The following is a 26,865-nucleotide window of genomic DNA, read 5'->3' as shown; positions in this document are numbered from 1 at the left end:
TGGTTAGGGTGCCTCCTGGACGCCTCCCTGGTGAGGTGTTCCGGGCACGTCCCACCGGAAAGAGGCCCTGGGGAAGACCCAGGGCACGCTGGACGGACTACATCTCTCGGCTGGCCTGGGAACGCCTCGGGATCCCTCCGGATGAGCTGGTGAATGTGGCCGGGAGAGGGAAGTCTGGGTTTCCCTGCTTAGGCAGCTGTCCCCGTGACCCGACTCCGGATAAGCAGCAGAAAATGGATGGATGGATGGATGGATGGATGGATGGATAATGACCCTTCTGTGTTCAGACTATTTTAATGTTTTTTATTACTTTGTTCCAACTCAGGTTGGACCAAATTGTTTATTTGGCCACTCATAATGTCCCTGCTTTCTGTCTGTTTTTTTTTTTTTTTTTTTTTTGCAGCCTGTGGGCCACAGCAAAAGCTTCCAAATACAAACACCATATTTAGAATCAAAATCATACTGACAAAGACAAAAGTACACACACACACACACACACACACACACACACACACACACACACACACACACACATCCTTAAAACATTTTAGAAGTTTTTTTTTTTTATTTTTGAGATAAACAGATATAATTCTTAAACTCTTCATACCTTCTGATAGCCAACACATGAAGCCTGTTCTCTTCATATGACTCTAACTTGTGTTGTGGTGAACAGCTAAAATAAGAAAATGCACATTGGTGTCCAAATATTTAAATCTGTCTGAATAAAAGGGGCAAAACAAACAAACAAACATCTAAATCTTTGTCCTCTTTTCTTTTGTACATTAGCTATTTTTCCCTCTTGTATGGTACATAATCAAAAACACTTTTGTAATGTTTTTGCTCGTGCTTGCCTTGTTTTTATCCTGCGGCACTATAAGCCTGAGCTTACCATGCAGCAGGCTGGACAGCCAACCAGCGCAATGTAAACATCACCAAATATTAAGTGTAAGAGTGACTGTGAGATTGTGACAGATCCCTGGGCATTTTAAAGCAACTTTTGTCAGTGCATGCTATATTTCCACAAAAAAATCCTGAGATTTTCATGAAGTCAAGCTGAGGAGAAATTAACTAACTTAGTAGGACAGAAAGCAAATACATCCAAAAAAATGAAATTTAATGAAGGATTGGGTTAAAAATATACCAACTTTTGAATGAAAAATTTAATAATATTAAGGTTATTGATGTTACATAAGCCTTATTAGGTGTGTAGGATATTTTTAAAGGCATATGAAATATCAGTACAAAACAAATTAAAAATGCACATCTAAATCCATTTAACCTCATTTAATGTCCCATCTCTCATGCAGTTGAATATAACAAAATATAGTCATGGTGATGGTACTAAACCAAATCACTGAAAGGAGAATTTTGCTTTGAAATTCAATTTAATACAATTTAGCCACGTTACAGACACTTTGCCAAGGGTATCCAGCTTTGGTCCTCAAGGGCCAGATTCCCATGTTTCCCTGCTCCAACACACCTGAGTCAAATTAATGAGTCATTGTGCAGAACTATATAGGTTGTTGGACCCATTCAATTTGAGTCAGGTGTGATGGAGCAGGGACACATTGAAAACCTGCAGGGCTGCAGCCCTCAAGGACCAACCTTAGACACCCTTGCATGCAAAAATGTATTTTAATCATCAATGCTAATTTCTTTGAAGTCAACCTGTCAGTTGTGCAGCTGCAGACCTAATCTTAATCTCATTTGGGTTGCCAGGTTTGCCAGGGTTTTCCAGCATGTTTGGTAAGAAGAAGAAACGGCTGGAGATCTCAGCTCCGTCTAACTTTGAGCACCGGGTCCACACGGGCTTCGACCCACGTGAGCAGAAGTTCACCGGGCTGCCACAGCAATGGCAGAGCCTGCTGGCAGACACTGCCAACCGCCCCAAGCCCATGGTGGACCCCTCCTACATCACCCCCATCCAGCTGGCACCAATGAAGGTAGAGTGAATGGGCAGATGGCATCTGGCCACAGATAACAATTCATTAACACCTATTGTTCATACATCATCTCTCTATCTCCTCCCTCTCTCTTTGTTTGTATAAACTTATATTCTTCTCTGTACTTGTTTTACTTTTCTGTCTTTGCATTCTCACTCTGTGTAGGTGTCTGTCTCCTCAGTGTTTTTGTTTCTCACTGCTTCACTCTACACCTGCTCCCCTTTTTTTCCCACAGAGGAAAAACAGACAATTCTCCATACCATCTGGTCACTTCACACCATTCAAATGTCTCCATCATTTCTGAAATTATAGCCATGTTGTGTACAGTCTGTTATAATGCTTTATCATTTTTGTGATAAGTAACACTGAATGACTCCCTTGTGCCAAACTCATGTACAGATACAGAAAACAAACAAAAAAAACCTTGGATACTCATGGCACATGACATATGATGCAATTTTTTAGTCACACATCCTACAAGTGATAGCAAATGCAAATGTTTGTTACTGGAGTGTGTCTTACCTTTACCTGTCCAAAATTGTTGACTGTGGTTTTAAATTTTATTTATTATTATCGGGGTGATAAGAAAACACATTTCTAGCTGATGTTTCCCCTTCAGCTAGCTGCATGACATCTCTGTAACACCCCTGTGAATGTGTGTCTCCTCTTCTCTCTGAGTGTCTCCTCTGATGTGTTGTTGTTTATCGGTGGTTCTTATCACTTGGACACATCCAGTCCACTGAAAATGGTCAGTGTCTAATTATAGCCACATAAACTCTTAAACATTTTCAATATTTTTGTTCACCTTTCTCGGGTTGTAGCAGAACTTAGAATTATTAATGCAAACTGACCACCTTTTCTTACTTAATGGAGGATAAATTGAGCCTAATGGTTGTTTGTAGGGTCACTGCTTAAGATGCACCATTCATTATTTTGCTGTACTGTGTGTAGCTCCATCACACTGCATGTGTGACCCAAACTCTAACCACATAGAAGGCAAGTCAATGTTTGTTGTGCGTGTGTTGCAATACAACACTTGCGTGCACCCTTCTGTTGACTTATGTAATAAGAACATGTAATTTTAAATCAAAATCTTTGTAACTTAGAGTTTAAATGCAACCCTGTAGCTCTTCGGTTGCATTAGGCAGTGAGACACTGTTAGTTTCTGACGAACCACTTTTAGGTTTTGACAAGAAAAACCCCAAAAAGTCAGTCAAATTTCTGTAACAGAGAACAGCAATATGCCACAGGAGATATCTCTGAAGAGGGGGAAACAAGAAAATAATTCTCTTGCTCTCTTCACAGATATCTCCCAAGAAAGTCCGGTCATCTGAAACGCCGTTGTCCAAAGTATGACTTCCTTTTCCCTTCAATCCCCTTTCCTTTGCTTTTACTCTTCTTCTATTTTTTAGATAGCTGCTCTCACACATTCACAACTCAGCTGTTTGTTCCATCTCTCCTCTGTGGCCTGCTGCCATGCACTCAGGTGGAGGTGGCATGTCTGCAGGAATAGAGAGAAACATGGAGAATGATTCCACACATGACATAACATTGATACATGCCAAGTCTTTTCTTAGACCTCATCTCCACTCTTCTTCTGTTTCCTTCGCATGAATCCTTGGTAGAAAATACAAGACTAAGTGCAGTGGCATGTTCCCTTTGTTTCTCTGCTTGCTCCAGAGCACCGTTGATAATGATGTTGTTAATTATAATGATGATAATGATGATGATGGCTGAGATGTAAAGTGCATGTTGCCATGGCAGTTGATTCTGCTCTGCTGGGGGGCTCCACTCTGTAGAAAATAGGTCATAAAGGGTTTGCATGTTTTAGAAAAACCCTTCGTTCCACATCTTCATCTGCTTTGATGAAGAACTGCCTCTCCTCTCTTCTCCTCTCCTCTCCTCTCCTCTCCTCTCCTCTCCTCTCCTCAACTGACCCAAAGATCTTATTCTATGAAATGAAATATTGATTTATTGAAGTCTGTGATATTTTAGAATTGCATGCATAAATTAGTAAAAGATACTTTGTAGGATTGCTTAAAGGCTCAATCTAATCTGTTTGACAATGAAAGACCTCATGAAGACTGTTGAAATGTGATCTATAACTTTTTAAAGTAAAAGTTAACATTGAAATATCCTTATAATTTTTGTAAGTAATTGTTGTGGATTGAAGAGGTGAAAACAAGAAGTTTTTATCAAAAATTAGGAAAGAGTTTGCTACAAAAAGAAAAAGGCTCTGTTATGAAAGAAAATGGTTTAGCATGGAGCAAATTGATTGGTTTTTATTGCAACCTGTAGCATGGGGAACATGTCACTGGTAGCAGGAAGGAATTAAGTTAAATGAATAGCAGGATATAAAGAAGTTGAAGAAAATCAATAAGATACCTCAAAATCCATAGTGAGTTACCTTAAGAGGTACAAACTGAAAGATTTATCGGCTGACTGAAATATGGACCTTAGGAGTGTACTGCAGGTACAACGGTGCAAGAAAACTGCGTGAAAAGGGCAAGAATCCAGAAATATCTGTAGGGGATCCTTCTGGTGCATATTGAGGCATGTTTCATAGCTGGTGATATACGGACACAAGATACTACATGAGGACATATATTGTGTCCAGATACTTGATGTGTCTGATTTTTGTCATACGGGGTTCTGGATATGACCTGCAGTCCTGTCTGGAAGTATATTAGGTCAAGATATTGAAAAGGGCCTGAATCCTGACATATCTGTAGAGGATATTTCTCTAATTCTTAGAAGAATCTGGACCATTTTTGTTGAAAATCCAGAGAGGTCAATATGCGCCATATCTGATGATATACAGACATGTATGAGGACTATATCTGTTGCAATATATGTACTTTAGGGACACTCACTGAATTCTGTCATTTGGATATATGACCTTAAACATTGAAGCAGATAAATATTATCTGAAATAGTCGTTGTGCTGCATTTAAAACTAGAAAATCCAGAGTTGTCTTACACCTGCTATCATGCCTAGAATACAACCAAAAGGCTGTGTGGTTTGAAATCAACAACTCAACAGCCTACAATTAGCCGCCATTCATTTGTAAATGCAGCCATTACCGGACTTAACTGTCTAACATGGACACTCTCAATAAACAATATAACCAGTGAGTGCACAAAACAGATTCAGGGTAAAAGACCAGAAGAGAACGAATCAACTACTCATACAAAGTTATACATAAACTTTGCTCAAACTGTGCATGCATTGATATAACGAGTGATACTCTATGTGTGATAAGGTGGAATGTAAGTCACAATGATTTAATTCAAATGTTATTCACACTTTATTTTCCTCTCTTTTTGTGCAAGTCAGTGTCTCACGTGCAGTTAAAACTTTTGATTTTTTGAATTGAGTGTGCAGAACAATCTGATATTGCCATCTTTCAAACGTTTGAGTTATTTATTTATTTTTTTCACCATTTATTTAATTCAGTCTTTTTCATTTTACAAAAATCATAATGACAAACAAACAAAAAAACCCATAACACACACACACACACACACACATATATATATACACTGCTCAAAAAAATAAAGGGAACACTCAAACAACACAATGTAACTCCAAGTTAATCACACTTCTGTAAAATCAAACTGTTCACTTAGGAAGCAACACTGATTGACAATCAGTTTCACATGCTGTTGTGCAAATGGAAAAGACAACAGGTGGAAACTATAGGCAATTAGCAAGACACCACCAATAAAGGAGTGGTTCTGCAGGTGGTGACCACAGACCGCTTTTTAGTTCCTATGCTTTCTGGCTGATGTTTTGGTCACTTTTGAATGCTGGTGGTGCTTTCGCTCTAGTGGTAGCATGGGACGGAGTCTACAACCCACACAAGTGGCTCAGGTAGAGCAGCTCATCCAGGATGGCACAAAGCTGTGACAAAAAGGTTTGCTGTGTCTGTCAGCGTAGTGTCCAGAGCATGGAAGCACTACCAGAAGACAGGCCAGTACATCAGGAGACGTGGAGGAGGCCGGAGGAGGGCAACAACCCAGCAGCAGGACCGCTACCTCCAGCATGACCGGTTTGGAAGTGGGTCAGTAATGGGTGGCATTTCTTTGGGGGGCCACACAGCCCTCCATGTGCTCGCCAGAGGTAGCCTGACTATGGGGCTATTATCCAATCTTTAATCAAGAGCGTAATTGTTTGCTTTGAGAGCAAGATTTCTAGTTTTCACGCTCAAATATCATCTTGCTCTCTCTTAAAATTCTGCTCTCACACTCAGAAAGTCCCCTCTTGCTTTTAAATATATTATTCTTCCTTTCAAAACTCTGCACTCAGACTTGGTCTCTTTCTCTCATACTCATACATTCTTAAATCTCTCAGAACTAGGAACATTTTGGAGGAAGAACCTGTAAAAATTCTCCAAACTTGAACCAAAAACTCTGAACTAAATGAAAATCTGTGATACTGACTGACTGTGACTTTACTGACACTGCTTTTTTCCTCTGTTTGAAACCTAAATGAAGGTAACTTAAAATGAATCTCTTAAAAAATATATAGAGAAATGTGTTTTCTTCTTTTTGTGCTTTTGGGGGGGGGGATCAAGTTATAAAGTTTCTCTCTTGGCTAATATTTTCAGACTTTTGCATCCCACTGTGTATTCTGTATATTTATTGAAGGCTGTTTGTGTTACAGTCTGAATTCAGCTTCCTCCTCTCACAGTCTTTAAGCAGTTACAAGTCACAAAGTCTGTGCTTCACTTAACAAGACATTCCCAAATCTTCTGTATCCTGTTGTCTAGTATAGTTCTTATAAGATAGCCAAGCTCCATAATTTCAAATATCTGGGATGCAAAAAAGTGGTTAGTGAAGTGGTTTAGTAAAGTCTCTAGGAAATGCATGTAACTCAGTATCCTCTGAACTGTGTGTGTGTGTGTGTGTGTGTGTGTGTGTGTGTGTGTGTGTGTGCGTGCATTTGTGCGTATGACCCTGGTTACCAAGGTGGGCTGCATTATTTATAGTGTCTCACCCATGGCCTGATATCCTTCTCCCCCTGGTTGTCCTGACATTTGATTGACATAAGGCTTCCTCTGCTTGGCAGGCTCCCCCAGCTCTGTCTACTGAGTGTATGTGTGTGTTTTATGTACACACTAGGTTGGCATGGATGAAGCGGTCTCTGGGCTGGCAGACCTTCCTCACCAAACAACACACAGGGACAGAGTGCAGTAAAAGGTTGACATATTGGACGTGTGTTAACCTGTCTGCTTGTGAAAGTGTGTATGTATTTCTTGTGTGATTGTGTGTGTGGGTCCAGCAGTTTGAGAGGTCAGCACGGTCATCATACAGAAATAACCACTACACCTGCCCTCTGGCCTGCGCACTCATCGTTTATTCACAAGGTTTGCGTACTTGTTGTCAGACTGCTCATCTCAGCCGAGCATTAGTACTGCTTAAAGCTTTGATTCTCAGATCTGTTCTACCTCCCCTCCAACCCCCACCTGCCTCTAGCACACATGCTAATCCATGAGTCTGAACAATGCTAATGCCATTCCCTAACAGCACATCGCTGTTTAAAATATCAACCTCTAAAAGCCTCAACACTCTGAGAATTTCAAGTATTTGGATGGCGCTTGAGAGCATCTGTGCAAAACTTCCTTACTGTTCTGCTCTCAATTTGCTTAGGTGTGTGTTTAGATACGATAGAAGTGCACTTGTGTGCTAATGTGCTGCATTCATTAGCGCTAACAGGGGCAGCTCAGTGGTTATTATTAATGCCAGGCAGGCTCAAGTTGCACCTTGACTTTGACACCCTCAAATTGCCAACTCCTGTGGAGCTGAAGGTGTAATTTACCGTGATGATGTCTGGGTATGTGTGTGCGTGCTTGTAGATGAATGTGTTTGTATGTATTAGCAGTGGTATTTATGGCCATTAGCTCGTTAATGCTATCTACTTGTTTCTGGTTGCTCATGTTTCCGAAGCTCATGTTTCCGAAGCCATGAGCGGGCATTAGATTTCTTGGTTTGTGTAAATGAGAAAAATGAATGACACGTAAAATCAGAGAGGTTCAGTGGGAGCACATTCACCTGAAAATAATCAATATCCATGTGTGCTTTTATATAGAATAATTTCATCATCTTACTTGTCATTAATCAGCCCTTTCTGAAAGGGAATCTGTCATTATAGTATTGGTTTCAAAGCCACCAGACTCCATTCACAAAACCAATAATTTCACGTTATCAAACCACAGAAGTTGCTGGTAAACTTTGCATTTTAATGGGTTAGTTTAAATCAGAATAATCATGCTAAGGTAACTTTAATGTTTTTATCTTAAGTATTTGGTGGATTAATGAGAGAGAACTAAAATGGATGTGAGGGGCTTGGGTTTCAGGGGAATGAAGTGTCTGACATCAGGTTAAGCAATGAAAATATTCTTTATTTAGCCAACGCCTGAACAGATATTGATTTGTCTTGTTTGGGCCTTTTTAGTCCTTTAAGTTTTCTTCTCAAATATTTCTTCAACCATTCAAAAATTTAGCAAAAGAAAGCAAAAAAGTTGATTAAGTCTGGTGTCGTTCTTTTTTTGTCTCCCCGAAAGGAGGTTTACTGATTTCAAAACTTCTATTCTATTTATCATCAATTTTCAGATCCTGTGTACCAGATCATGTCTTGCATTTCAAATAATCATTTTTTATGCATCAGATCTGTTCTGAATCATTTCAGTGGTGTATAATATTATGACTACATAATTTTTTTTTTTGTGCTGACCCCATTTACTGCAGCACATTGCTGAATGTCTGTGCCAGTTTGGGGTCAAGCAACCACTGTAGTTAGTATGCTGACTATAGTACCTCATACAACCTCATTTCAAAACAAGCAAACTGTCTCTTTAATTTTTAAACCCTTTACCTGACAGTAGGCCCATCCAGGGACAAGACCCAGGATGGGCCTTCAGACTCCAAGCTTTGCTAACTTGGACTGAAACAGTTGCAATCTGGGTGAGGACATATGAGTAGAGCCAAAGTACATTAATTGTTTTCATTTTCTATATAACTTAGTCCAATTCAGGGTCACTGAAGCTTATCCCAGCGATTAGCAGGTGAGAGTCAAAGCACACTTTTGACAGGTTGCCAGTCCATTGCAGGGCAAACATAGCGAGACAAACAACCTTTAACACTCACTCCTAAAGAGAATTTAAAGTGACCAATTAACCTAACATTCATGTCTTTGTATGGTGGAAAGAAGCCGGAGTACCTGGAGAGAACCCACACATACATGGGGCAAACACACAAACTCCACTGTTTGCATGCACATACTCTTGCTGTGAGGCTGCAGTGCTAACTTCCACACCACTGTGCAGCTCCCTTAGACTAGTACTAAAGTACATTAGGTTAAACATCACCAGGGCGTGTGTACCATGCTGACATTGTACTGTAAAACAGTTAACAATCCTCATTTTACTCAGAGCAGCTTCCTGTGAATGCCATAAGATCTTTGTTTTAATGTTAAGATCATCAGATGACCCTCAAGGTGTACACATAGACCCAGCATTGGCAATCCAAAGAAAAAAAAAGACATAAATAAATGATAATCTTTGAGGTTGTCCCTCTCAATTTTACAATAATTGTTCAGATTCATCTATTAACGCAGCTGGATGGATTAAAATGGCAAAATACCAACTGCTTGTTTAGGGAGGACGTTTCTCTTTGATGAATTTTGTTGATCCACTTGTTAAGCACAGATGAATCAGAAGAGGGCAGCGAGGAATGGAAACCCTGAAACACTGAACTAGTGAGACGGCTTCATAGTGGGTTTTTGTGTTGTAAAAATTATTTTATGAAAGGTGACTGCATTTGGATACACTCTTTCAGTGACGACATTGTAATATTTTCTTTCTCATGTTGAGGTCATGTTGTTGAAAATGAATGAACTGGGTATTGAAAGAGGATGTTGATTATTGTAACCACTGCTGATGGAGCAGGTGGACACAGCACATTGATGGAGGCCTGTTTACATGTATAAGATCTGATATTGCCTACATTTTTGCAGTGAGGACTTGCTGGTGACATCGACCGTTGGATTATTAACACATTTACACAAATTTGCCTGTTTAATCAAGGAGTTATCAAACTTTTTTTTGTAATTTCCTGCCCTCATATATATTTTAGATATCTAATATTTATTTAACTGGCTACTGACAACTTCGAGATATGTAAGCTTCTTCCTCAGCTGTAGGTTTTCATGTAGTGTAGGTAGTGTAGGTGGCGAGGTGGTGGTATTTTAGGTATCTGAACAGCTCACTGCTGTAAAACCCGTTATAGCTACACTGAAAATATCTTGACTCAAAATCATATTGGAAATATCCACCAGAATGCATAAAGAATTGTAAGGTAAATTTCCATCACATGCTTTTTAACAACGTGATGTTTTTTGTTTAGTAGATACAGTGACACTAAATCCATCTAACTAATGATGATCATTTAGTCTGGGTCAGACAGAAACAAGGCTGCCACCATTCATGAAGTTGTAACAGAGGACTGCTGAGCATCATCCCCACCACGTGGCAATTAGCATGACAAGAACACCACATACCACCCGTATGAGGTATTACTGTAAATGTCAGTGGGTCAGTGATGGCAGCCGCCAACCTTCCCCCCACCAGCTTACTGGCAGGTGGTGGAGAAGGGGAAACTAGATCATAAGTGTCTCTCAGTAGCTGCTTTTGGTGTGTGCAGAGCTAGGCTTGCATTGGATCCACACAGCTGGGCAGGGTGACTTATTATGGTGGTGGTAGCGGCAGATCTTGGGGCCTAAACTTGCAGGAGGACTGAGAGCTTGAAGCTCAGGTGCTTGAAGCCATAGGAAGCAGCAATGAAGACTCAAGAGGCAGTGGTGTTCAAACCCCAGGCACAGACGGTTCATAAGCAGTTACAGGTGGGGCGTTCAACACTTTCTGCTTCTGGTGAGCCAAGACTGCATGCTGGTATGCTGGCTATGTGTATTTGTGCAACAAGTCTCTCTGCCAGCACCATAACAGATTGTAGCTGCTACAGTCAGCACAGCTACTTTTTTCTGATATGATAAAAACTGTACATGTAAAGGTCACACATTTGATTGAGTTTGAGACCTCTGTCTATTTTTGTTGCATTTTTACCTCCTAAGTTTGACATTTGATGAATTATGGCTGTACAGAGTGCAGCTCGTTTTCTCATGTTTCATGAGCGATTGCAGGTTTGTGCCCTAAGCACAGCATGTCAGATATTTTTGTAGCTTTGCTGTGCATATACATTTAGAAGCAGAGCTTCTACAGATAGTGTTTCTGATTTCACAGGGTCACTCAGTCCTTGCTTCAGGGGAGAAAGTGCAAAACTGTCTTTATTGAATAAGGAAGTGGGATGTTATGTTGCTGACATGCACACAGGAAGCTGCTAATTTAGGAAAGCATTTTATTGCTGTGTTAATTATATTGGGCAAGCTCTGAGATGCTAGACTGTCCAGAATGAGCGTTTGAAGATATGGAGCAAGTCCAGAATGTCTTAACATCCTCCTTGAAAGTCTACTGTCTTGTTAAATGAATAACTAAATAAGTGCATAAATGGAAACGTGCATGAATTGTCTCTGATGACAGTCTTGCAAATAACTTCTTTAGCTATATATGCCCATTAAAATAAAGTGTTTCTTTGTTCCGCTTCTAAAAAAACTACATTTGTGCTCTAAACTGTCATACACATTAACTGTGGTGATCATTGAGCGTGTTAATGAGCATATAACAAAGTTGGATATTTTGATCAATACACGTGATTTAAAATTAAATTAGATTTTGACTTGCTGCGCATTGCTCTCTGACTTATATTGATTTAGGATTAAATTGGTCAAAGCAGAAATAGACTCGGAAGGAAAATAACTCCCGACTGATGTGTGCCTGTGCAGGCGTGCACCCTCACAGAGATAGAGAGAGCATCTGTCTTTCTTGGCACTGAGCTGAAGTGGATGGCATTGATTTAGACCTCTCTCATTCCTTCCTCTGCTGTGCTCCTCCTCCTCCTCTACTGCTTTCTCACTTCGTCTTCTCACGCGGCTGCCATTCACAGACGCACTCCGCAAATCACCTCTCGCAGAGACTTCAGAGCCAAAGTCGACAGGAGAATTTTTGGCTTTCAGCATCGCCCGCTGTACTCTGCCAGGACAGCTCAAACTGTCCTAGCTAACAACTATCACTCTGTGTCTGAATGTGTGCATTTTGGAAGGACATTTAGGCTGTGAATTTTAAACAGGGAAAGAAAAAAAAAAAAGACTTGAGATGATGTGTGGCTTAAAATGCTGTAATTTTTCAAGTGGATTTATAGTGCTTCCCAATTTCTTGATGGGAAGTCGTAGAGTAAATGCTAATCCTTTTGAGCACGTAACAGTTGAAGCACTGCTGCTCAATCAGCTTGGTGTGAGGTAGTTTAATGGCTTGGGCTGTAGTATCCTCATGTGGCCAGATCACAAACTGCAACTCCCACTTCAAATCCTACACTTCCTGATGTGGAAGATTATTAAATGAAAATCATTTTTGATCCATGTGTCAGCTTAGAGAGAGCATCATTTTTCTGATTTCATATATCTACTCTACTTTTATTCTGTCTGTGTTCTTATAGGCCAGATTAATGATTGTTTACATTGTATAGTTTAAATGAAAAATGGATTTTTTTATGTCAAAATGACCTGAAAAAGATTTATTGTTTCTACTACTGCAGCATTGCCGCTTAAACTAAGATGAAGTTGTTGACTAGATCTCCTGTTTCCATGACTTCAACCCTCAATATAACACAGTATTATTGTAGATTAATTTCAGTTTACTATTACACTGACTTATCAGCAAAAAATGGATATGTTTGATTTATCCCTTTTTATGTTTGCTGTTCAGCTGGTGATGTTATATATTTTTTTTTACCTTCGTAGTAGATTAGTGTTGCTGTGAGACTATAAGGACAGTCAGTAGTTGAACTGGGATTAGTTAGTGGGATGCTGGTTTGAGGAGCAGTAGCTGACCTGCTGAGATTCACTGGAAGCTTACCCTCTGCCTCTTTGCCAAAGGGTAACAGCATTTTAACAGCATTTTTTTAAGTCTTAGTATGTAACAATTTACTTTAATAAAAAGTTGTGTTTAGGTAGTGCAGTACATTTTAATCTGTTACCCACCAAAGTGGTCTTGATTTTACTTCTTTGTTTTTTAAGATTTACAGAATTAAAAAGCATGCAGTGACAGTTTTTGTAGAGTCAATTTAAGAATAAATAAGTTAGTAAATAAATCAGTTGACAGTATGTTGGAAGGTTGAAATGTAGCAATGAGAAAGGTGTGTATAATAAATATCTCCATATATTGCCATGAAGGCATTGGGATGTTGCATTTGTAGCCTGGCAGCAACTGAGTTGATGATATCACATGCAGGATTGGCAGGTGAGTCAGGTGAACTGCTACAGTAAGCAACATTAATGGAAACTCACAGCTAGGAGTTCAATATTTGGGTTGCAGATGTGGCTCCTCTCAGTAACATGTCTGTAATCCCTCCTCCTTTACTCTTGCTGCTTTGTCTACAGTCTCATTCTGCACTGAGAGCTGCATATTGAGCGGTATATATAAAGCAAATGCTCATGCAGTTGTGTGTTGGTGAAACACATTATACTGCCTTCCTGATATTCCTGCTGTGTCCTTATCAATGCTCTAAGCTTCCAATTTTCTTAACCAGCGATCTCAGGTTCCCCTTGATGATAAATGGAAGAAACTGTTTAAACTTTCTCCTCCTTGTTCTCACTTTTGTTTCTGCCCTTCACCCTTGGTGTCTCCTCTTTCACTTATCTGAATTTGAAGCATCATTCTGGGAATTACTTGGGCTTTGGTAAGTAAGTAACCCTTTATTTATTTAGCATCTCTCAAGATAAAAATCACAAAGTGCTACCCAATAAAATAAAACAAACACGGACAAAAGCATAACAAAAACCTCTGCAACAGTGAAATTCTCTCAGCCTATATTTGCCTCTCAGCCAGAACTATATCATGGCTTCCCTTCAGGGTCTTGGTATGCTAAAATTTACCAGTACAAATTACAGTTGAAATGTTATGACAATATACAATGTTTGCATTTATTTTTGCCTGCATGTGAAAGGTAAAAGTAACATAGGTAAAACAAAACAAAAAATGAAGAGAAAAGACAATAGGGAAGATGTCTAAGACTATGAGAGGAAAGAGGAGTAACTGAGCACTAGGGGCGGCAGTGCCCTTGTAGGGGCCTATAACTGGCTGACAGGGCTCAGATTAATGAGCTCTGGTGTGTAATTAATCTTTGGTTGTCTGTTTATCTGTCTCAAAGCTGACAGGAGGGATAACTGCAGAACATCAGACTGATCTCCTCCTCTTCCTGCTTGCTGCCTCCTCTTCCCTCTCCTTCTTAGATCAGAAAGTTTCTCAGACACCGTCACACTCACTTAAAGACTCTTTAGGAAGGATAAGTACACCAAAATTCACTGACATCATATACATGTTCACGTTTTTTTGTTATTTCTAAAAATTTCAATTCAACCTAAATGTTCCAGTGTTTAGAGAATCAGATTAAATGAGAGATGTCTTACCTTTACTTCTATAATAAACCAAAGCTCAGTGGATTTGGTTTGACTGTATGTTTGCATTTTAATGTGCTTTCTCCACTATCCGTAAACATAGAAACATAATCCGTTTAGCTAGAAACTCGTCCTTGTTCATTCATTGAATTCTGTGTGACTAATAGATCCTTGAGCTTGAAGCTGAGGTGTTTTCAGTTGAGGTCGAAAGTTAGTGGGTCACACTGGTTAGAGCTGCCAGCTAAGGATCTATGGGGGTCAGAGGCACAATATTACAAAAGGGAAACATAGCCCGAGTAAGGGGCTGAACAGTTGGCTTCCAGTGGACTGATGCACAAACAAACACTATTCTCCAACCAAAGATAAATGAGCACACTCCCATCTCTTTGATCGCCACAAGAGCCTCAGGTGTCTTCTAGATCAGCATCAGCATATTGTGCACAAAAGCATGTTATCCTACTGATCCATAAATAATGCAATGCATGCCGGGATTTAAATACAATCCTAGTTTTACAGCAAGTTGGCTGAATGTATGAAATGCATATTAAACAGAATGCAATCATTTGTAAATCTTTTCAAATTTATCTCAAGTTGCAAACAGTACAACAGCACATTCGACATTAGGAATGTAATTATATGAGAAATTTATTTGATATGCCAACAAATTAAATGCCAGTTGTTGAATAGTTCAGTACTTTCTTATTTGTATATTTTGTTTCATGATATGCCAGTTGCTCTCATTTGGTACCAGGACTGGACAACAGGTAGGTCAGTTTAGCATCCAAATATTTTAAGAGCCTTGCTGTTCTAATACATGTAGAAGGGCTGGGCACTGTCTTTAAGGAAGGTCTTCCCTTAACCCTTCTGGGTTGGAGATTTTTGTGCAGTATCGAAGAAAGACATTGCTCCACCTCACATCAATCACCTGCATTCCTTGGCTTTTTCTCTAGGTCTCCACTGGTTGGCTTTCCCATGTATACGTAATACAGTAGGTGGCATCACAGACCACTCATATCTTGTAAAATTTTCCATTTCCAATTTTTTATATTTTGCTGCTTGCTGGGCATTTTCTGTCAGAAAGTCATTGTCATCTGCAGTGCATTTAGCTGGAAGTTGTTTAGGGGCTGTGGAAAGGTGGTGGTACACCTGCAGGAGAAAGTTTAATTCTAAGATCATTCAGTGTGTGTGTGTGTGTATGTGTGTGATGTTTTTTGTTGGTTTTTTTTTGTGTTTTTTTTTTTTGTAGACTGTGACTGATTTACTGATATTAACTGCTTGGTCAAGGTGCTTGTGGAAAGGTGATGGTACACCTGCAGGAGAAAGTTTAATTCTAAGATCATTCAGTGTGTGTGTGTGTGTGTGTGTGTGAGAGAGAGAGAGTGTGTGTGTGTGTGTGTTTTTGTTTGTTTTTTTGTTTTTTTGCAGACTGACTGATATTAACTGCTTGGTCAAAAATGACTGAAGACATTCTTTGTACTCAAATAGTGTCCAGATACCATGGAGATATGAATAAGGGCAATGCTTTCCTCTTTCTAGTGTTGGGATCACTTTAAAAAAAGGTCTTAAAATTTCAGTTGAGAAAACTAAATTAAAAGGATTTTCTCTGCTGTTAAAGGATTAAAAAGACAACTGCTCCAAATCATATATTAGTTATTATTGCACCTCCTGTAATATCACAGATTATGAGTTAGATTATCCCTCCCCTCTTAACCTCAGAGGAAGTGGTATAAAAGTTTTTCAAATATTTAATCTTTCCATAGATGTCAAATTTAAATAAACTCTGCAGATGGTGGTGTTTCTGGGTCTTTTCTGTATATAAAGTTTTTTGTGTGTGTGTCTTGTTTTGCAGGATCACGTTCTTTACCATTTTTTATTTTTATTTTTTTTTTTTTTTAGAAAGAATCAGATTTTTCCACAATCTTTTAATTTAATATAATTTATGGGAGGTAATTAAATGTTAAATGTTGTGCAGATTCGTATTTTGTTTTACATTTTTCTTAAATCATTCAAGTCTTTTAAAGAGTGGTGGATTCCTACTCATCTTTACTTATGAACAACCCATTACGGTTAATTTCTATGCCATGCTACTGATTTGTTACCAATTTTACTCACTTAATTTTTAAGTAATCATAGCATTACACAACTTTTTTAGTCCACTGCTGCTCATGCAACAACTTTTTCTAAATGTGTTGCTTAGATTAACTTAGATACTAATAAGTATATAATTCCAAAAAAAATCATTTGAAAGGTTTATATGTTGCATTTGTACTTTTTGCAGTTTAAAAAAAGAAGTTGCATTTTGTTAATTGCTACTAGATGATTTTTGTTCCTAACCTTATTTTACTTGTGAACCTTTAAGATAGTTCATTCATTCTGTTTAATTTTCTGTTAGACATTTTGATTTTAATCATTTTTTCCAACCCAGGTTTGTCAAATTTGAAAATAATAAATATATTAAAAGAAAAGAAAATAAACTATCTCAGCATTTAAATTATTCAGAGGATCACTAAAGTAAACAACTTTGTGTTCTGTACGTATATGATCAGGGTTCAAATTACACAGGGGCATTTGGGTGAGACTTATTTTGCAACACGACTCTCCTACTCTTGTGCACATGTATGTATATTAGTGCACAACAGCATGGCCGAAGACAGAGTTACTGCCATAAACTGTTCTAAAATTCTGATACTACTGTACGTGGCTGATACAATCAGAAACATCTCAAATAAGGATGGAAAGTTCTTTCAAAAAGCAGCAAAGTAAATGGTCACAACTTGAGAAGCATCATGGCATACAGCACAAACAATGCTGCCATTTGGAAAATTGAAAGTATTAAATGAACAAACACGATATTGACAATTTAATGCTGTTGTTTTAATTTAAGAACAATCAAAAACATTATGGATTATAAGATAAAGTGGACTATTTTTTTAAACCTCCCTGTTAGTCTCATGTGAGTGTTTTTCATATTAGCTCCCCCACAATTTAAACTGTGCATATACTGATAAATTCACTACTAAGCACTCTTCCTGTTTCATGTCTCCATGTATTGCATGATGTTGGATACTCAGAATGATGATTAGTCTTAGTTATGACAAGGTGTGTTGAGGATGATGATGATGATGCTGCAGATAATGCAGCTGTGTTCAACCTGCTGTGTATTGGTAATGGTAAAGTAGGAAGACAAATTTGCACTCCATACTTTACAACACAAGGGGTCACTGTTGTCTTTACATTAAGACTTTACAAGAGGCTCGTTTTTCTTTATTCAAAGCTTCTCTAATACTTTGGGTTGAAGTTTTGGTTCATTAGTGGAAACAAGTTTATAACATTTTAAAGCCAAAGAATCTTAATTGTTGCATCTACCAGGTTGTGAGCCACAATGTAATATTTTAGACATTGTTGATAGATATTTTCTTAAATGTTACACTAAAAGAACAAAAATTATTTATTTTATTATTTTTTCATTTGTTGCATGAGAATTTGCATAGATATTGCTCTTTTATTGTAAGGCACTGTTGTCAGCTTTAGCAAAATCGTATTTCAATCCAACTTGATTATTAAATATTGTACAATATTATCCGCTCATTTGATGAAACCTTCATTGTACAACCTCCTCTCAGCAGGATGAGATGATGGTTATTAGCTTCTGTAACTAAAAGGCAGCACGATAGCCTGGGGAAACGGGTCGCTCACAGCCTATTAATCATGGAAATGCTCTTAAATCCGCTCCTTGAATAATCCTGCTCATATTTGCTAAGACCTCTTCAGTGGTTTGCTAATAACATGTCAAGAACTCAGTGAAACTATTCAGACAAATCTCCAATGAAATATTACAGGTGGGTCAAACTGTCAGCCGGCATACTCATCTGAGGTCACGTTTGAATTGGTTTTGAGGTCAGGATTAGTTGTTGTAATTAATAACCGAGAAACGAGAGATGTGCCTTTGGGAGTCTTATTACTAGAAGCTTTGCTGGGCTTTGTCCCTCTATCAGTAAAATTAACATCCTCGTCATTTTCATTTCTGGTCTGTGTGACTCTCAATTGATTGTGTGTGTTCACATATAAAGCATGCACCATTTTTAAAAATATTTTTGTTGCATTTTCATTTGTTAGTTTGTGCAGCTGTTAATCTTAACACGGTCTCTTTCAAAGAGATTTTTTCTCCCAGTGGAGGTTACCTGGTTAAATAAAGGAAAAACACAACTGAAATAAACAAAACATATCTCAAAGTTTCTATCAATTTCTTCTGAAGTAACTGCTATGGAAATTTTAAAGAGGTTGCCTTTTGAAGTGATCGTAGGAATAAAGGCTGTTGAGTTGGTCCAAATAAAAATGTCTAAATAATTGTTTTAATACCCCAAATATTTGTTTGTTCAGAGCACAATTCAAATTATGAAGCTTGACTATAAATCTGATTCAACAATGTTTCTGGAAAGAAATGCAAAATTGATCAATGCTAGGTTTTGGATTAAGCAGTGTGACAGGAAGCAAACTACAGTAACTGCATATTCACACAGCTTAACCAAATTTTTACTATTTTTTTCTCATTTTTAATTACTTTAGTTAAAAAACATACAAGCAAAAAGCCCATACGTATCTTACTGAAAGGAAACTCCTTTTGGGGGAAAGTGTAAAGATCTAAAAATAGAGCTTTTGTACCTCTAGATGAAACGACCTGTTTTAAAGTGACTTACATGGATATACTTTGATATTATGTTGTAATTACTTTAACTTCCATCTGTCTTTTAAATCAACTAAAACTTTTCTATGGTCAACAAACCACACAGCACTTGTAGGTTGAATGTTTTTTTTTTTTTTTTCTACTTTTAAAAATCATTGTTAGTTCCAACTATAGTTTGTATTAAAACCATTCTGTATGACTGAATATCATTTTGGAGTTTCAATGCTAATGTGCATTTTCTAATTTCAGGAGTTGTTGAATAGCTAGCTATACCTTTATTATATGAAGATGTAGCTACCTATCCATTATATACTCACTTATTCCATTTCCAGGGTTGTGGGGGAGGTGGAGTATATCCCAGCAACTACAAGGTAAGAGGCAGGGTGCCCTGGACATGTCACCAGTCCATCACAAGGCCAATACAGAAAGACAAAACAACCAATTGATGCTTACACCTAGTCCTTAGGAGAATTTTTAAAGACACAAATTAACCTAACATGCATGTTTTTAGTCTGTGGGCGGAAGCTGAAGTACCTAACGGGAATTCATACATGCATGAGAAGAACATGCAAACTCCACACAGCAAACCTGACCTGAGGTTCCACCAAGTAACCTTTCTTGCTATGAGGACGGTGCTAACCACCACACCAGTGTGGAGCCAGTACGTAGCTAACATGATTGCTAGCTTTGAAATTTTGTAAAGCTTTGTTGGCTCTAATGGCATTTAATGTAAAGTAGATAGGCAGGAGAGGGAGTCTGAGAGAAATGGGTGACATACAGCAAGGAGCCAGGCCAGGAACCTGGGCTGGCTACATCTACAAGCTAAAGCTGCTGTATACGAGTATATGAGTTCAGCTAAACTCTGATCTGGTGTCTCTAACAAATTGTAGAAAAGATATTTTCCTATGACGTGCTGAAAATTGTGGTGATATACAAGCTACAGAGGAAGGCTGATGTTTTTCAGGATATCAGTCTTGAAAAGTGAAAAGTGATTCTTTTATTTGCATGAGACTTGATGCTGCTCTTACAGTTTCAATCCAGCAGAGGGGAGTAAAGGATAAGCACGTCTGAATGTCTGTCCTCATTTTAATCAAGTGAGTTTATCACTGATTTCATCTAGTTTATGTCAGTTAATGCACTGGAGCCTTTGTCTTGTTCTGCAGCTAAACAGAGACCCTGATTTTTTTTTTTTTTATCTCTGTGAATGATTGATTCTTGATTGTATAGGAATAATATCTTGCCTGTGTTTATGCATCAGCAGTAGTAGTTGCTTTGTTTGATAGTTCATTAATCAGTGTTGTAGGTCGTTTGGTCCTCAAGACACTTAAAGGAGACTCGTGAGTGTTTTCTTTATCTGCTGTTTCAAGGGCTCTCTGATATCATCTTCCTCAGGCAGCGGTGAATAAGCTTCTGTTCACAAATTGGTCACTGATGCAGAGGGATGCTGCATATACTGAAGAGCAGCAGTGGCAGTAGTAGCAGAGGTGTGTGTGTGTGTGTGTGTGTGTGTGTGTGTGTGTGTGTGTGTGTGTGTGTGTGTGTGTGTGTGTGTGTGTGTGTGTGTGTGTGTGTGTGTGAATACCCACGCGTGCTTGTTCTCTGCAGTGTGAGTCGTGACAGAGATTTGTAGAGTTTGGATTTTGCCTGCTTCGGATTTAATGCACAAAGACTGCGAGGGAGGGAGCGTGTTGACATGCGGATTTGGTATGAATATTTTTGGTGTTCTAATGTTCACTTATTCTGCTGGAGTATCGGTTCATGTCAGCAAACAAATAAAAAAATAAATACATTTTCTGTGTGGTTCTGTTCCAGTAGAGCTGAGAGTTGGGAGTGGGCGCACTGAGTAGGCGATGCTCTGCAGTATGGGTGTTTTTGTGAAGCAGAAAGGGTGGGGGTGTGGTAGGTGATGAACTTTCATGAGCAGCTTACACCCTGAAATGTAGCTCTTGAACTTTAATGGACTGAAACAGACAACATTTCATCTGAGTTCCAAAATATGTCTGGAGAGCAAATAATCCTACCAAAATAAAACTTGATTTATTTAGGTATCCTTTGGATCTTTATCAGGCTGAATATTCCTCCCCTCCTAAGCCCTTAGTGGCTTGCACCCAAGTTCTAAACTATGATTTCAGTTAATCCATGGGCATTCAGTATGCCACTTTTTTTTACCACCTCCTATATTCATTTAACACAATATCATAAATCTCCCACCTCCATTTTGCACTCTTGATACTATGCATTTATAATCATTCTTGGATTTTCTGTAAAAGCTGACAGTCTGCAATTTAAGTTGTTGCACACACTGATTTCCATTAATAACATCTGTGCCAAGTCTAAAGAAATTGGCCATGTGCTGCACTGTACAAAGTCTTTAATCTCCCCTCATTTATTTATAAGTTGCCAGGAAATGTGAAGGATGTGCTGTGACTTACTGAAATGGGCTAACTCTGGTTTTGCTTTAGGTTACACTAGAGTTCTTGAAAATCAATATTTGGCATGACACCTTTGTTCTTTAACAAGCTGAATCCAGACAGGATTTTATTCAGATAAACTCCACATAGAACAATGTTCTGCTGTATCCACTAAAGTTTTTGTTTTTATGTTTCATCCACATTGAACTGGCATTCTAGTCCTATTTTCACCGACAGATCCAGGTCGGTGTGGGATGGTTTGGTATGGTAAACCCTGATGTCTGTTGCGTTTCCACAGCCAATCGTACCCTTACCTAGTAAGTGGCGTACTAACCAGATGGCTATAGATACGTCAAATATGTAATAGCATAATGTCATAGCAACGTGACACCTTCCTTGAGTTATAACAAAGAAGAACGCAACACAAAGGTGGAGAATAACAGACAACCAGCAGTTTGTGTTCTGTTTTGTTGGCATGTAATTTTAATCAACAAAAAATCCACAATATATTTATGCATGTTGTTACTACTTTGTCCTTAGTGCCAAGACAATTCTTTCGACCAATGCATTGTGTTTCAGAGTCCACCCTTTTGGGTCAGATTATTAAGATTGAAACCCCAACAGAAGGGTCATAAAAAATGTAGGATGGGTTGGATCAGATATTCTAGTACCCGTATCATTTTGTGGGGGGAAATACAAAAAAATGTTTACCAACCCATCCTATACTGACCAATTGGTGGAAATGGGGCTTTATTTTAAACCTGGGCCCAAAGTGAATAAATCTGAAAATGCCACAGTTTTATTTCCATGTTTACAAGACATACAGATCTTTCCTGAACCGATGATGCCCGACATCTTCCTTAACCCGCATGTACAAAAACCACCAACAGCTACAACATTGGTGGATTACAGTGTTGTGTTCTTGCTGCAGAGGCTACTGAGCATGATTAGCCTTTAATAGCAACCCTACAAATGTCTCCTCTTCAGCTCAATTCTTTGTCTTCTTCTTTGTATGTTTGGTTACATCCCTTTATTCACATGCTCGGTTTTATTCTCATTTATTTATTTTTTTGTGTGTTTTCTTCTATGGCAGTGTCACAGTGCCTCCTACAGGTCTGGTACATAAACTACAGCGTTTCCAGTGGTTTCATGTGGATGCACACTTTTCTTCAAATGATTCCACCTTTATAGAAAACTATTTTAAAACTAAAACAGTTCCATCTCCATGTTGATGTAGTCTTGTAATATCTTTTAGTAGTCTTCTGAAATACTGTAATTCTGCAGGCTTCTTAAAAGAAATTCATTCCAAAGCTCGTTTTTGGTTGTTGGCTGCCTTTCCTTATGTAAATTGTGGTCCAGGCTCTGTGGAGGATACATTCCTCTGTAGGACCTCTTGCTACTGATTTTTAGTCCAGTCCATTTTACTAAGCTTCATCTCTCTGTTTCCCTTCATTAAGAATGGCTTCTTGACAGCCATACTTCCATGGAGACCACTGTAGAAGAGACTTAAATGAACAGTAAATGGATCCAGTAAAGGGTCAGATGCATCCCACAGGCCCCAGATTAGGATTTTTCCAGATTTTTTTTTTTTTCTTTTTTCAGTAACAAGAACAGGACAAATGAATTTGTGAAAGAAGTTAACTTTTGAAAGATCTTTAACCCTTAAAAACAAAAAAAAAAACCTAAACCCAAAGTAAATCTGGCACTTTGGATGCAAAATACTGAAGAAATTAGGGAGCACTACTTTCTATTTAGCTTAGCTTTTGCTCCAAAGAAAGATCTAATGGAGTAATTCACTGTCAAAAACGATTCTTCAATAAATTCAGCACTTTTGTCTATTCTTTTTAACTTAGGAGTCATTAGACTTTTTACATATTAACTGAAGGCTTTTACCAAGTGAAATAGAGATTTGCCTGATTACTGCAGTAGTTTAAAAGTACCCCTCATAGTTTTAGATCCAACCCAGAATAAAAGCTGCAGTGCAGTGGAGTAGAAGTACAGGGCTGCTTCCCTCCGCCTTCTTCTACAGCCCCTCAGTTGTCCCGGGACCCTGCTGACCAGCGAAGCGTATCCCCCAAACCATGGTTCTAGCAAGAAGTCACAAGAAGGGCAAGCTCATTAATTATCTTTCCTTCTCTTCCTCCCTCCATCCTCCCATCACACCCTCCCTTCATTACCAACAAGGTTAATCCCCCCTTATCGCTCAAAGAGCCTCATTTTTCATGACTCTCTGTCTACGTCACACACTCCCTCACCTCCATCGTATCTTCTTCTTTCATTACCACTGCCTCTCGGTTTCTTCTTTTGGTTTTCTCTTAAGTCACTTCTTTTGCACATACCTGTCTTCCTCCTTTCCTTTTATTTCCTATCTTTTCCTTTTTTTCCTTTCCTTTCCTTTCCTTTCCTTTCCTTTCCTTTCCTTTCCTTTCCTTTTCTGTGCTTACCTTGAAGAGGCCGTGGTGAGCTGAGAGAGTAGATCTATTACAGCTTATCACTAAAGGACAGGCCAACGGCGCACGCTGGTGAAATATGGCTGCTGTCACAGTCACCGCTGAACACGACCCATGCACAAGGCTCGCGCAGCTGTAAGGACGAGGGGAGAGGGGAGAGGAGAAAGGGAGAGGGGGTATGGGAGTCAATATCGGCCCCCTAATTCAAATTAATGGGAAGATTTCCAGGCTTGATGCCTACTGTTTGACAGTGATTTGGCACACAATTAACCTTGTCTCCCTCTCACCTTTGCACCCTTGTCACCTTCTCAGTTTCATTTGCTGCCTTGCTCTGACTCTTTCTGTTCCCTATACTGGTCATTCTCCCTGACACAGTCTTATTGATTATGAACCAAATGGAGATGATTATATTTTATGAGGTAACTGGTACTCCCTACTCCTGTTTTCCAACTGAATTAGTTCTGAATGCCCAGCAGGATAACTTGATGTGACTGCCCATTCTTATGCTTCGCACACTTTAGAGGAAGAATAAAAATCATTCTGATGAGTTATGTTGTAATCTTGATTATTTTATAACTATTTATTTTGACCTTGTTTATCTTAGAACACTGAAACACATTGAGATGTCATTAGATTTTAAAGTGTGCTATAAAAATAATTTTTTTTATTATTATTATTAGCAATTATTGCGAAACTATTTAATTTTAAATTTGTTTTTCAAGAGAAGTATTGATAAACCAACATAAAAAGCAGAACTATATGACTACATTTTATGTCAGCCTAAGCCTTCTGTACATGCTGCAACATCTGTCAAAAGCATGGTAGATTTCCATTCAGTGACCTGTTTAAAAGACCATCCATCCTGCAGCAGTAGCCTTTCAGCTTCATTTTACTTACTGCTTTTATAGGCTGTTTCACCTTGGGTTCCAGTTCACAGCATCAAGTTGTCTATAGCTTTTAAACAGAGGAGAACAACTGGAGTGTTAAAGTGGGAAAGGGAGGTTTGCAAAGTAGCAAAATAGAAAGCAGGGATGATGTTTGAGGGAACCACCCATAGACATAATTCAAGCTTCCAAATAGAGGTATTTTTTATGTTTTTTTTATTTTTTATTTAGATTTTTTTTTTTTTTACAATGAAACAGCTTTTATAGGGCAGCATCAATATAAAAAATACCAACCTATGAACAGTAAAATGTGATAATGATATATGTTTTGTTCATTAACCATGTAGGTAAATTACAACCCCAACCATTCACAAGCTGGAAAGTCAAAAAAGTGAAGGAATTGGATGATATGTTGTGCACAATGGGTCTCAAATTTCTGGAAAGTTGCATGGAAGTTTGTGGATAGTGCCATTCTCCATCCTATCCTTCCTCTTTTGCCTCCTTTGTTAGCGGTTAAATTGACAATGTCAGACATGTAGAAGGATCTGGAAAATGGAATTGATGATGTCAATTGTGAAGTGTACAAATGAATGTTAAAAAAAAAGAAAGAAAAAAAACCCTCAAAATGTAAGCAAGGTAGGCCACATCAGACATTGTTTTTAATTTGATTAAAATAGACAGCTTCTGGATAAGATACTGGATATGAGATATAAGATATAAGTGATTTACACTTTTATCTTGTTCTTTTTTCAAATTTGAGGAAGTTTTGCCAGCATAAGTGGGACCACAAGGATGACATAGGTATATCATACAAGTAGACGTGCAGATGACACCGTTGATAAAACACTTCATTCCTATGGTATGGGGGTTGAAAATGTGTAGCTTTTGCTGTTTTGTGACACTGCGTAGTCCCCGCATTAATAATTCCAATAAAGAAGGGGGTAAAAGATTCAGTAGTAATTGAGACAGATGTTGCATTTAGCTAAATGTTGTATTTTCTGCCTCAGCGTCCAGCTTTTATTAGCTGTGGTAGTCTCATTCAGCCACAGTCTCATAAGTGAGATGGGGGCAGGGGAGCGTGTTTGCAGTGACAGTATCCCTGTGCCAGCAAAACGTTGTAGAGAGTTGATTATCCCGGGTTTTTTGAGACTCTACCTCAGCACATGTGACGTGGACACACAATGGTGGAGACAAGTATGACATTTACATGACAGTCCTGTCAAAGAGTAAGAAATTGCTGATGTGACAGTGTTGGTCTGAAAATAGTACTTTACAAACACCTGCAGCAGTAAAAGTAGCCTAATGGTTATACAACAAACCGTTAAATCAGGTATGTGGATGTAAACTTGGGGGGGACAAAACATTACATTAAATGTCAAGCTCCTCAGAAAAACAAAGAAATTTGGATACATTCAACTCAAATATAGTAATTTAAGTTATTCTCAGCTGTCATTTTATAATATATGTAATATTTAAAATATTTACTGTGAATGTGAAAAATGACTGCTAGCTTATTAAATCTCTTGACTCTGATCCAGGAAGCTAATTTAGCATAATTCTTTTTGCTAAGTGAAAATTGCTCATTTGATCATATTCAAAAGAGTTTTGGGATGCACCTACCTCTCAGTGCCTTCTGTTGTGTTTGTTAGTCATACATGTTAGACTATTGTTCGAGGGAACCGGCCACCCAAAGATGCATCCATTAACGGCCTGCTGGAGGAGTTTGACAACATTTTAGTAACTCGCTCCAACTCCCTGCGGAAAGAGAGCCCACCAGGCCCCTATACCGAAAAGCTTAAAACAGTTTTTGGGCAATAAGATTTTTGCAAATGGTTGTCAGTCATTTGTAGGAGTTTTGATCAGTTTACTCTAATTTTTTACTCAGAAACTTGGATTATAAAACATAAAGATGCAGATTGTCAAAA

The 26,865-nt window shown here is 38.5% G+C and overlaps 1 protein-coding gene across 1 annotated transcript in view; it reads left to right on the top strand.

Moving 5' to 3' along the window:
• Positions 1-26,865, top strand: part of pak5 (p21 protein (Cdc42/Rac)-activated kinase 5) — a 55,427-nt gene that overhangs the window by 11,591 nt on the left and 16,971 nt on the right. The window contains exons 2-3 of the mRNA XM_041976488.1: positions 1,720-1,943; positions 3,249-3,293. Coding sequence (XP_041832422.1) covers positions 1,720-1,943; positions 3,249-3,293 — 269 coding nt within the window. The remainder of the gene's footprint in view (positions 1-1,719; positions 1,944-3,248; positions 3,294-26,865) is intronic.

The sequence above is a fragment of the Melanotaenia boesemani genome, chromosome 22 (assembly GCF_017639745.1).
Source record: "Melanotaenia boesemani isolate fMelBoe1 chromosome 22, fMelBoe1.pri, whole genome shotgun sequence".
Lineage (NCBI taxonomy): Eukaryota > Metazoa > Chordata > Actinopteri > Atheriniformes > Melanotaeniidae > Melanotaenia > Melanotaenia boesemani.
This window is presented reverse-complemented; position numbering and strand designations above follow the sequence as displayed.